We start from the raw sequence: 13,414 nt of genomic DNA, 5'->3' as shown, positions 1-13,414 counted from the left end.
TAGTCAGTAAGACTAAAGTAGGGAGTAGTGTGTTGGGTTATCTATAATCATTATACCTAGCAGTCTAGGACAGTTCTTTGACCTTCCATCTCTCTATTGTATCATCTCTTTATTATTATAAATAGCAGAACATGAGGAGGTCCATTAAGCCCTTTAGAAATATATTTCTCTGTTTTAATCTCAACATGGTATCAGAGCAAATTCTATGATCCTCTACCGGCTGCCTTTACTGTTCGCCGACAGCCGACGGCCCCCTAAAAGTTTGTCTTTCAGCCTGTGTGTTTCAGTGGGCAGTCCTGAATGTTTCAGGCTGTGTTGTACTTCCTGTGTCTTTCTCCAATATCACCAACACTTTGCTTTTCAGATAACAGCTAGAGAAAGTTGTACTTCCAGAATGGGATTCGATCCCATGCACTTTCATACCAGTATCTGAAACTGCTACCTTAAATCAACTGAAGCCAAATCATTCGGCACTTTTATTTGGCATTTTCACTGCCTTCAATTCATCTGCATCCAGAATCAAAGAGACCGGAAGTCTCTTCTTTGAAGAACCCAAGAATGGCCACTGCCTTCGCTGCTTACTCCATTGTGCTCCGCCGCTACCCGCCGCCGGTCTTCGTACGTCGCCGGCCACTGTCCGCCGCCACCCACCGTCGCATTTTCGACCGGTGACCGGCGGATCTGGACCGCCTCCTCGAGCGACGGTCAACCCCGCCAGAGTTAGGACCAGAATCCTCCGCACGCGCCGTCACGCGCCACCTGTCTCCAGCTGAGCTCAGACGCGTGTTTGACACGCGCCACCTTCCCGGTGTCGAAATCTCACCGCGTCGCTTCCGGTCGACTCACCAGAGCCTCCTGAGTTCGTTTTTGTCCTTGTTTCTTTGGTTTGGTGGCTGTAACTCAAATCTAGGGTTTTCTCCTTTGATTGTTTTGGAACCCTAAGTCCTTCGGATCTCCTCTATTTCATCATTGTTTGACTCGTTGAATCGTTATGAGTCCATATTTTCCCGTGGTTCCTAATTTCGAAGTCATGTTATTATAAGTTTTCTCGCTTAAAACCCTAAAATCGAAAATCTCCAATATGTTGTTTTCGTTCTGGAATGGTGGAGGCACGTCTACTTCATCACCCTATTTGCGTCACTTAAGTACCTCCAACAAGAGTCATCCAAGTTCGTTCATTGGCGCAACACATAATCCAGCCATGGTTATCCTAGTGGCATTTTGGTTTCTTCTTCTCCTTGTATGCCACCACTGGTTTTCTTCTCCTTTGGACACTCCAACCTGTCTTTGGCATTTCAAGGGTGATGGTGAGCCTTGCGCCTAGGCTTGGTGCCTGTGAAGGAAGCAACCCACTGTGATAACAAATTTGTGTTTTTGGATTTTGGGTATTTTTGTAGTTGGTTGTTGTTTGAGAATGCAGGGTGATGAAGGAAATTGGTAGGTAAATGTTTCTCTATGTGCTCCACGTGAGGCTTAAAGGAATGGAGATTATGGAATTGAAGACTCATGATCTCTTGGTGAATGGAAGTGAAGATGGGATGAGAGAAGTCTTCCAGAGGATGAAATAAAAAAAAAAAACAGCAGCGTCAATCTCTTTTGTCAACTTCATTTATGTGTGTTTATCGAAAGCAACTATGATGCTTCAAGTTCCAGTCAACAATTTCACTGTTTCCAACGTTCACAGTGAGGGGGAGTATGTTTCCAAGACACTGTAAGTCAAGTATGGCAGTTCAAGCCACATAAGTATGTTTCCAAGACACTGTAAGCCACATTAATGTTTGTTTCCAATGGCAGTTCAAGCCACATTAATGTTTGTTTCCAAGACACTGCAAGTCAAGTATGGCAGTCCCTGTAGATTTGTAGCTTTCAGCCACCACAGGTCCCATAGCCCATCAATCTGAGAGATGGCACACTGCAAGTCAAGTATGGCAGTTCAAGCCACATAAGTATGGTAGTCCCTGTAGATTTGTAGCTTTCAGCCACTATAGGCCCTATCACCCATCAATCTCAGAGATGGCAGTCCCTGCAGTTTTGTCACATTTAGCCACTGCAGGCCCCATCCTTAGTTGATGAGGAATTTCGTCCTTGCAGTTTGTCATTGTCTACCACTACTCTCCATCATAGTCTACCATTGCTCTCCATCATCCACTTTTGAAGTTGAAGTTTCACAGGCTGCTGTTAGTTGTTCATTGACATGTGATAACACACTACCTCACACTCTTGAAGAAAAATCATCTGTTTCAAAATCAAGTTTATCTATTCCAAGCTTGGTTCATACAATTTGTATGCTCCAGCTTGAGGGGGAGTGTTAGAATTATTGGTTAGTGTGTGTGAGTTGTGTGTATCTTAATGGTAGAATAATTACTAAGTCTACCTATGTTAGGATAGTTAGTAAGACTAAAGTAGGAGGTAATGTGTTGAGTTATCTATAATCATTGTACCTAGCAGTCTAGGACAGTTCTTTGACCTTCCATCTCTCTATTGTATCATCTCTTTATCATTATAAATAGCAGAACATGAGGAGGTCCATTAAGCCTTTTAGAAATATATTTCTCCTTTATTATTTTAAATAGCAGAACATGAGGAGGTCCATTAAGCCCTTTAGAAATATATTTCTCTGTTTTAATCTCAACATGTTCCTAATAAAGCATTCAAGAATCTGTCTTCGTATTTTCTATAATTCTGGGTGTTCTATCACTATACAATTAGAAAATTAGTAGCATTTAAGTGCTGGGTGAAAAGCATATAAAAAAGATAACTTCAAGAGAGAAAGATAACTCAGCTAACCTTGATGGACAAGTCAAAGACAATCTAGTTCGACCAACAGTTCCAGGGACAGGACCCATGTCAGTAACCTCAGCTCGTCTATGAGATAAGGCCTCCATTACCGAGCCAACATGCTCATCATTTACCTGATATAGATCCATTAAGTGTTTACAACATAGAAGCCCAAACTCTTGGAAAATCATATTATGAACGGCAAGTTGAATTATTACCTCAATTGTAACTTCTTCTACGGGCTCAAGCTTTTGACCACTTTCAGTTTTATACCTAATAAATTCATAGAAAAGTTCACTAAACCAGTATACAAAAACATAAAAAGATACAAGAGCTCAGACATCGTATAATGGATCACTTCAGATCCAGAACCATTAAACCAACAAAAAGTACCAAAAACATGGCTAGGTCAAATATTTTAAATAGGTAGACCTTTTACAAGATCTATTAGATGAGAAGAAAAATCCATACAGTGTGATGGCATGGAAAACAAAAATAAAAGATCAGCCTTCACAACTATGATAAAAGACGTAAGTTCCATGCTTCTTGGATGTTATTCATGAACTTCATTATTTGCTAATAGAAATTAGAATCTTTCTGTTTCAGGAATCATATTAGCATTGTTATGTGGAAGGGACTTGTACAATACCTAGAATAGCAGGTATAATAAACAGGGACTATTAGCGTATTGTATCACATCATATAATCATATTGTCACATTACTACTATATCTCTCTAATATCCTTTTCTATCTTTTTCAACAATTTCGGTTAGATTCGAAACCATTCCTCAGGCCTCAATTATTTCAAAGATGGTATTATTAGACTTCATAACTAAGCACTTAAGTATTTGATTCTTTCAAATATACAGTAAATACAAAGCTTCCAGCATTTATTCAATATTTAAATAGCATGCAAAACCCTTATTGAGTGCTAGACAAGCAAGACCACATCGTGTCAAAGCTGATAATAAGACGAATAATTTGGAGCTTGTTCAGTCCTTGGAAACTTACATGACTCTAGGTGGAGAGACAGATAACTCAAATCCTTCACGTCTCATATTCTCAATCAAAATACCTGTTAAAAAAGATGCCATAAGCAGCTGTATAAGCACAGCAAATCATGGAGTTTTTGTATGAATACAACAGAGGATCATACAATTTAAAAGAAACAGGAACAAACCTAGCTGTAGCTCTCCTCTTCCCTGAACTTCAAACGATTCTGATAAGCCAGGAAGCACATTAATGGCAAGGTTGGTTTCAGCTTCAGCCATTAGTCGATCACCAATTTTCCCCCCAGTCAACTACGAAACAAGTTCATTATTAACCTATACTCACTAAAGTAACCAACAAGTACAAACATATCATAATTTTTATGCAAAAGCTAGAAAATACTGCTTTAATTCAAAGAAAACAAAGGGTAGGTGTGAGTTGGGAAGTTGCGATTTGTGAAGCATATCCAGAGCTTTTTACACAAGCAACAGATGGAAGAAAACGAAAGTAAAAGGAAGACAAACAACCAAAAACCACTTACATGAGTGCCATCACGACCAGCCAATGGGGAGTCATTCACACCGAAAGTCATAGAAATTGTTGGAGGGTCCAATTCAACTGTTGGCAAAGCAGACATAATCTGGGATAAAAAAACAACATTTACTCAAATTACGAATTACATGCTAGAAAAGTTCATGAAATACAAAAACACTTATTGAATTGAATATAAATTTAATAAAATATAACCCAGTAAAAAAAATGGCCAGTTTTTTAGGAAATTTATTGAAAAAAAAGCATTACTTGAACAAACAGTAAATGCCCAGTTACATATTAAAGTACATTCGTAATTAAACTTTAAATTGTAATACTGAGATTAAGTTAGCTGAGAATATATTTTATAAAAATTAACCAAATACAAATAATTTTTATAAAGATACAAATAAATTTATCTATTCATTAGCTTACAACTATTTAAAATAAAAAATGTACCGGAAACATCAATGTCCATAAAAAATAAGGAACCAAAGCATATGTATATACTGAAAAATTAAATACCTCCACAGTTGCCACTGTATGGCCTATTGATGGACTAGACAGGCCAGCAATTGATATTATATCACCAGCTCCAGCACAATCAGTTAGAACCATGTTTGTACCCTTCTTTTTCATCAGTTTCACCACCTAAAAAATTAAAAATCATATAAAACTAGAGCTTCCAGTAGAAGGTCAAGATATCTTAATCCAATATAAGCTATTAATTTTTAGTAAACAAAACTACACTTCAGTTCAAGCCATTTGTAAATAATAGTACTTTCAGGAATTTCTTAGTTTTTATGATTCCTCTATATTTTGAATATAACTATATGACTTTTAATTTCCAAGAGCTTAGAATAAATCTACATAACAAAATAACATGAGTAATAGTAGAGTAATACAAATTTACATTTATTTGACACACATTACAAAGTCATAAATAAAAGAATGAACTTTTGTATTTTTTCAAGAAAAAAAAAAAAAAAAGAGTAAAAGGCAAGAAAGGTTAGTATCAAATGAATGTAAAAAATGTGTGCCAAAGTATCATTTTTCAAAGAACATATATATACCTACACGTTTAAAAATCACAGATTATGTTCCAAAAAGAGTTGATTAAGAACATGAATGATATTTAGGCATGAAAGTTATGGGCCTTTTCAGAGACACTAACTGTAAAATATTGACATCAATGATGGATTTACTGTTGATTTGCCTGCTAGTCGTAAAATTCAATGTCAATATATGTTTGGATGGAAATATTAGACATATATAATTTAAAAGGTTACTTGCTTATTACGTACTTTATTCTAAACCACTAAAAAGTATGTATGCATCAAATATTTGGCAATGAAAGACACCCTACTAAGAATAAATGAAAACATTCTTCCTAAACAATAAATATTGTTGGAATTCAAAAGTGCAATATGTCAGATATTCTCATGACAGATAACACAGACAACGTTTAAAATGTATGCAATAATACCACCACCAAGTTCTACAGAATACACCAATAGAATATGAAAAATAAGAGCAATTACTGGTTTACTTCACAAATTACACATTAGCTGAAGATTACCAACCATAATATTGTTACTACCAGTCTATACATCTATAATAGCAATTCCAAGCTTCTACACCCACAAACCTTTCCATCTTCAATCTTTTCAGCACCAGAATCTTTATTCCGTAGCCCATGAACCCGGTCACCAACACGAACAACCCCAGATGATATGCGTCCAGTCAAAATTCGCCCAAGATAGAAATCACGTTCCATCATTGAAACCTGAAAAGCACTATTAAGCATGCTATTTCACTGATCCCAAGCATACATACAAAAAGTGCAAGAAACAATAATTCAAAGAGGATACAAGAGAAACAGATTTCTAAAGCTATTATGCTTTTAACCTGTGGGCTCCTACAAGGCTAAAATTAACTGTAACTTGTATTATTTGTATAAAGTAGATTATATGATTGATGAACAAGGACCCTTTGTAATGTCCACAATAGTCCGCAATCCACCAACACGCTCATGAATCCAGCATATCCATGTTGAAGACATCTAGCACAGATACGCCTAAAACTTATATGCAGCGTGAATAACAAAACAAGATATGCAAATATCAGGCACAGATATGCATAAGAGCTTTAAATCAGAATAAATAGTCACGGTTTTGAAGGATTCATTTTTTAATTTCTTTTAGATTGAGAGCATATAATAGAGTGGGCAGATAGCAAAATAGAAATTGACAAACCCAGTTTCCTATCAGGCACAGATAGGATAACAACTTTGAAGGATAAAATTACACACGTGAAATGTAACTTTCAATTTTTCATTAAAAATTACAGCAATGAAAATTATTTGATGTCGTGCAGCCATGAAAACAATTTGAAGTGAACAAAAAACTATTTGAAGCAGACAGAAAACTATTTCAAGCGGTGCTCATGTTCAATATTTTTATTCTTGTCAGTGTTTACAAGGAGTGCTTGACACAGTATATTTTGTGACAGGATATAAGGTGATAGGATATAATGGGTAATGTGTGCAGAATAAAAGGAAATAGATTAGGAATTAGTTGTTAGTTGGTTGGGGGGACCTTTATAAGAAGGCAGGGAGGTCTTGTGTCAGGGGACTTTTGATAATCTTGTAGATTGAGCTTTGGCTCTTTGTGAAGGGGAAACCCTTGGAGGAGAGAGTGCTCTCCTATTCTTGTATTCTTTGGTTGCAATAATAATATAGTTGTCGTGTTTTCAGTAATCTGGTGAGTGAGTGTGTGCTGTTTTTGAGTGATAGTTAGACTTCTTGATTAAAGAAGCCTAACAAATTGGTCCGACCTGCCGGATCATTGGGAGAGAAGCGTGATGGAGGGAAGAATGAATGTGGAAGGAAGAATCAATACTTTGGAGAGGTGGGCCAGCGAACATAAAAGGGAGGTAGTAGAATGGAGAAGAAATATCCAAGAAATCAAAGAAATGCTGCAAAAATTCAAGAATCACAGCAGGAAGGGCTCGGAAAGAATTGAGAAATTTGTCATGAAAGGAAAGAAAGAGGGAAAGATAAGTATGGATGCTGGGCAAGATAGTCTACTAGACATCAAGAAAGCCAAGAAACCCTCATACGGAGGAGAAAATTAAATTCAACCAATAGGGAGAAGAAAAGAGAAACGAAAGTTGTTGTTTTGAATGTTGATGGTTTTGCAGGAATTAAAGGACAAGATAGGAGAGAAGAAAATATATGTAAGAGGAAGGCAATGACGAAAACTCTGATGGAGACATTGGTGTGGTTGCTGCTAAGAATGTTGCAAAAGCTGCGGTTTTGAGTGGAGATAGTGTGGTAGGTTGCGGTGTGTATGTCAAAACAGTGAAGAAGGGGGAAGAATTGTTGAGGCCTGGGGTTAAAACAGTGGTGTCAGGAAGCAACCCAGTCGAGGCTATTTACAGAGCAAGAGAGGAACTCTTGCAAGACATCAAGAAAGACAAGAAATTCTCTGAAGATGGAGAGTACTGGGCTAATGATGAAGGGAAGAAGGAAGAAAGATGTCCACAAGGCAGTAAACCAGATGAAGAACCACTTTTCCTGTGGGTTGAAGGAGGGGAGTTGTCCACAATTGAAGGGAATGTCACTCAAGGTCAAACAACAAGGGCAACAAATGCTCCCGAAGTTCAGAACACCAAAGGATCAACAAAAGTACACCCAAACAGCAAAGAAAATGTAGTCCATGAGTTCAAGACCTGGCACCAAAAGTCCAAGAACCTTTCTTAGAAAAATATGGCAACAAATCTACTAAAGAGAGTTGAAGGGAAAAGGAGAAGCATGCTATGTGAGAGTTGGGCAGCAGTAACACAGATTGGGAGTGTGGAAATTTTACATGAGAGTTTGCAAGTAGATGGAGTAGTTGCCGAAAGTGTTGTTGCTACAAGAGCCGATGAAATCAGAGATAAGATTTTGAGGATTTCACAAAATTGGACTAAAACAATCCAAGAAGAGTGGAAGTCATTGGAGGAGGATTTGCCACCACCCAAGCCTCCAGACCTGAATTGGAGGACAGTAGCCAGTGGGTTCCCTTCATATGATAACAGGATGATGAAGAGAAGCCATGAGATCAAGCTTTACAGTTCCAACCTTGAGGACAAGGTTGTTCTGTAGCGGGATGTAATGATAGGATATAAGGTGATAGGATATAATGGGTAATGTGTGCAGAATAAAAGGAAATAGATTAGGAATTAGTTGTTAGTTGGTTAGTTGGTTGGGAGGCCTTTATAAGAAGGCAGGGAGGTCTTGTGTCAGGGGACTTTTGATAATCTTGTAGATTGAGCTTTGGCTCAGAAACCCTTGGAGGAGGGAGTGCTCTCCTATTCTTGTATTCTTTGGTTACAATAATAATACAGTTGTTCTGTTTCCAGTAATCTGGTGAGTGAGTGTGTGCTGTTTTTGAGTGATAGTTAGACTTCTTGACTAAAGAAGCCTAACATTTTGTCTCTTTTTTGTCTTCCTAAAGTTTTTTTCTTTTCTTTATAGACTACTTGTTTCATTCTTTCCTATTATTTATTTATTTTAAACAGAGGCAGTATTATGATAGACATCAACTGGTATGAGAATAAGGACTGAATTTTATTCAATTGAACTGATATGGAATTACATATTACTAAGGAACTAAATAAAATTGATTGAGTGCAAAGGTGTTGAGAGCTTGGTTTTTCCCTTCCCGAAACCCACTTCAGAAAAAACCACTGAAAAACTGTCCCCCAATAGCCCCCTCCTATTTTTTTATTCTGCTTAGAGGCAGTTACACTTGTCCCTACCAATAACCACTAAAGTAATTAATAACTGTTAAAACAATTCAGTCCTGTTAACAAGGCTAGATCCTGACTCTCCCCTGATAACATTTACTTGGCCTAACAATGCCCCCCGTCCCCTCCAAACAAGAGCCACCTTGTCCTCAAGGTAAGAAGAAATATGCTTCATGATGGTTTCTACTGGTTCCCATGTGGCATCACATTTTGGCAGGTCAGCCCACTGAATAAGAACTTCGCAGTCCTGTGACCAGTGTTACACACTGCTTTCGTTCATTCATTCATTAAAAGAAATAAGTTGAATCCCAAAAGAGTTGAAGACTTGGTTTATGTGCATAGTAATAGTAGCTTTTGGCTAGGAAAAGTGAATATGACCAAGAGAGCACTAAAATGTGGGACATTAGTGGAGATGCATGGCATGACTTTGATGATGATGACAACCTTTGAGTGGCAACGTTCTCTCTTGATGAACCAATTATGGAAGTTGTCCCATTACAAAAGGGAAAGATATCAATACTATTCCTATTACTAGGTAATAGGCAATTAGTAGAAATTTACAATTTCTATTTTATGTTTACCAATGTCCAATTTGGATAATATTTAGTAATGATTTTCAAGTTTAGTATTGCTTTCAAAAAGAATGCAATAGCATTTATTTTATTTGGTGAATAATATATATGCACAAATACATAATCCAAACATGGTCAAATACATTTCTCAAGATGAGACAAATCAACGTATCAAAGATGTGTTGTGTCAGATACTAGTATAGCATCCATGGCATCATGGGCAATGATAATTAGAATTGAGTCATCAGAATCCTCAGTAAAAATTGCACTTGATATAAGAAATAAGGGTGTTGGAAACAAAAGGAAAGAAATAATGCATCAACAAGACGACTTCCCCAAAGAGCAACTCCTTAGAGAGAGGAAAAAGAAAACAAACTTATCAAAATTCTAAATACTAACCAACATCTGGAAAGGCGCATCAGTGTTTGCATTTGGTGGTGGGACATGTGTTACAACTGCATCAAGCAACTGTGACATATTTTTGGTCTCTGGAGGAGGATCCTTGGTAAACGTGGTGGACGCCCATCCTTCTTTAGCAGAAGCATAAAGAACAGGAAAGTCTAGTTGTTCCTCTATACACACAAGTACAATAATAATAAAATCCCAGGGAACAAAGTTTAGACTGCATAACATTCAAGTATAAACAAGTATAATTATAAGATATTTCCACTTTTTTACCTGTAGCGCCCAGGTTGGCAAATAGATCAAACACCAGGCTCTCAACTTCATCACATGTCTCTTCAGTAACTATAAAAAAAAATTAAAATTACAAGAGCTATGTCACAATTTACAGCTACCAAAGTACCCAATAGATACAAATAAGAAATGTATCACCATCAACATAAATTTTATCAGCTTAACTGCATTTTAGGTCTACATATCATCTTCATTTCTTGAATTTGCGCACCCCCATTTTTTCCTGAATTTGATCCCCTTATTAAAATCACATCCAATACTTTACATAAATGCTAATGTATATCAGCACTCTAATGCATGCCAAAAACTCCATTAAATATCAGATGTCAAGTTAATAAAGGACCAAACTAAACAATTCAAATAGTGGGAGATCAAAATTGCACAATAAAAATCAATGTGGGGGGCTAAATTCAAGAAATTGATAGCAAGGTGTCCAATTGGCTGATTAAACCAATTCTATTTCAAGCAACAGCTGAGAATCATGTGATGACTACCTGAAGGACGGTCTACTTTGTTTAAAAGAAGAATAGGTCGCAACCCATACTTCAAGGCCTTTGCCAGAACAAACTTCGTTTGTGCAAGTGGACCTTCACCAGCATCAACAACTAAAATTGCTCCCTCCACCATCCCAACAACACGCTCAACCTACACATCAACCAAACATAAAAATAAGATAAGCAACCAGATTGCACAATAACAGCATAAAGGCCACCAATTAACAACTGTTCAATACTTTCAAATTCATACTTGCAGAAAACTTAAAACAAAAGGGCATCTTCAGTGACAATGACAAGCTCTATTCAAATCATCACTTCTTTATAATAGTTTTGAATTAAAAGAAGCACTTTCCATTTTTGCAATCAAACATGCTGGACTAAAGACATGTTTGGATGAATTTCACTATAAACATTCAATAAGATAAAACTAACCCGTACATTTTTTATTTTGAAGAAGCAGATATAATAAAACCTTCACAAGTTAGTATATGCATAAGTTAATTTTAATTTATAGAACAAACTTTATTTTGGACATGTGTGGACAAGCTTCTTCATAAACACTTTTAAGAGAGGGAGAGATATATGAAATAAGTTTTTCCATAAGCTAAAGTTAGCTTATACACAAGTTAATAACAATTTAGAACTTAAAGAAGCTATATGAAACAGTTGCTACAAAATTAGCTTCTAGCTTATGGAAATGGTGGTTTATCTTTTCCTTCTTATTTTTCTCTCTCCACTGTAAGTGCTTACAGAGAAACTGTTCCAAACAGCCTATTTCTTTTTATTTTCTTCTCTTAGAAGATTTATGAAAAAAAAAAAAAATCCATCAAAAAACATGATCTTAGGAACTACACGTAGTTCCAGATTAATTGGGAGAATGTTCCGTTGAAAACCTCACCTCTCCACCAAAATCAGCGTGCCCGGGAGTATCAACCATGTTCAGCTCGTTCTCCTTCCACGTAACAGACGTAACCTGAAAAATCAACCACGCGCCGTTAGTGTTCTCTGATCCATATCTATCTATCCGATTCGATGGAAAACGTGGTCGAGGCGCTGGATAATTGAAATTAGGAGGCGGACCTTAGAGGCAATGGTGATGCCGCGCTCGCGCTCCAGCGAGTTGGAGTCCATGGCGCGCTCGTGGGGGATGTCGGCGCCGCACTGGCGGAGGAGGCGGTCCATAAGCGTTGTCTTGCCGTGGTCTACATGGGCGATCACGGCCACGTTGCGGAGGCGGCTGGGGTCGATGGAGGAGGCGCTGGTTGTGGCGGCGGGGTCGAAGGCGGGAGCGGCAGCGAAGGCGCGTGAGAAGAAGCGCGAGTGCGATAAAGGAGGGGAAGAAGGGGTGAAGGATTTTCTTGTAGAAGACCAGAGAGAACGAAGAATGGGACCCACCATAGTTTTGGTCTGAGTTACGACGATGCAGAAAACACCATGGAAGGGTTTTAGCTTCTTCCAACTTCCAGCACTGGAACCACTACTCCAAGGTTTAGCAAGTACCACAAGTTTAATTATTTTTTATTATTTAATAATAAACACTTATGCTCCCTTTATTATATTTTTAAAATTTAAAATAAACATGAATTATTAATTAAAACTTATCAAAGAATATTTTTAAGAAAAAGTATTTTAATAATTTTATCCATTTCAACATGTTAAAAAGATATGAATATTGAAGAAAAGATTAATCACTTATATTTAAGAGTAATATTGAAAATAAATAAATAAATATAAATATAAATATATATATATATATATATATATATATTACTTTTCATCATAATTTTAATTTATGTAAAAATAATTCTTTTTCATTAATTTCTTCTATCTTATTTCCTTTAAAAACAAATAAACGTGTGTTTTTATAATATTTAAGTTACTTTTTCAAAATTAAATTACTTAATAGTATCTCATTTTGACACATTGCCATTAAGTAAATCATATGGAATTGATTCCATGCAGTAGAACATTCTCCAATGCATTGGTTTTTAGAATCTGTATTGATTTTAACATCCAAAATTGATTCCTTCATTTTGGGAGTTTTACACAATATATTTTCTTTTCTAATAAAAATTAAGGATAGTATCGTAGAAAGTTACTTCTCTTACAATATTGTTTCTTCGTTCACTCTTGTTTATGTATATAATTCAGTAGGATACACGCACATTTTTACAGTCCGCTTAAGTGGAGATATCGGTTAAAGATACCTAACGTTCAAGTCAGATTTTGATTAGTGAGTTTAATTGTAAATCAAGTACGGGAACTTAATAAAATTTGTTTATCTTTGTAGTTTAACTTTATATTTATAATTATAAGTATTTAATGGATCCTAAATTATTATTGGCTTACTAAAAGAGACTCACTTTTAAATTCGATTTATTATTAATAAATAACTTCACTAACCACTAACCAGTAATTAGTTATCAATATCTTTAATTATTTTGTTATTAATTTATTAACGGTTTCTCTACCCAAACCATTGGTTCAGTAATTATAACTTAGAGCATTACTTCCTTCATAACTGCATATTGCTCTCTACACCTTTCCAATTTATTTAT

General features: G+C 36.4%; 1 protein-coding gene across 1 annotated transcript in view; it reads right to left on the bottom strand.

The window, feature by feature from the left end:
• Positions 1–12,254, bottom strand: part of LOC106780641 (GTP-binding protein TypA/BipA homolog) — a 17,198-nt gene extending 4,944 nt beyond the window's left edge. Inside the window, exons 1-12 of the mRNA XM_014668937.2 lie at positions 11,937–12,254; positions 11,755–11,829; positions 10,854–11,004; positions 10,342–10,410; positions 10,063–10,235; positions 5,949–6,086; positions 4,826–4,951; positions 4,311–4,409; positions 3,960–4,080; positions 3,791–3,854; positions 2,997–3,051; positions 2,788–2,912 (exon numbers count right to left, since the gene is read on the bottom strand). Of these exons, the coding sequence (XP_014524423.1) occupies positions 2,788–2,912; positions 2,997–3,051; positions 3,791–3,854; positions 3,960–4,080; positions 4,311–4,409; positions 4,826–4,951; positions 5,949–6,086; positions 10,063–10,235; positions 10,342–10,410; positions 10,854–11,004; positions 11,755–11,829; positions 11,937–12,254 (1,514 nt within the window). The remainder of the gene's footprint in view (positions 1–2,787; positions 2,913–2,996; positions 3,052–3,790; positions 3,855–3,959; positions 4,081–4,310; positions 4,410–4,825; positions 4,952–5,948; positions 6,087–10,062; positions 10,236–10,341; positions 10,411–10,853; positions 11,005–11,754; positions 11,830–11,936) is intronic.
• Positions 12,255–13,414: the final 1,160 nt, after the last annotated feature.

The sequence above is a fragment of the Vigna radiata genome, unplaced genomic scaffold (assembly GCF_000741045.1).
Source record: "Vigna radiata var. radiata cultivar VC1973A unplaced genomic scaffold, Vradiata_ver6 scaffold_149, whole genome shotgun sequence".
NCBI lineage: Eukaryota > Viridiplantae > Streptophyta > Magnoliopsida > Fabales > Fabaceae > Vigna > Vigna radiata.
Note: the sequence above shows the minus strand (reverse complement) of the source record. Positions and strands in the feature narration are given on the sequence as shown.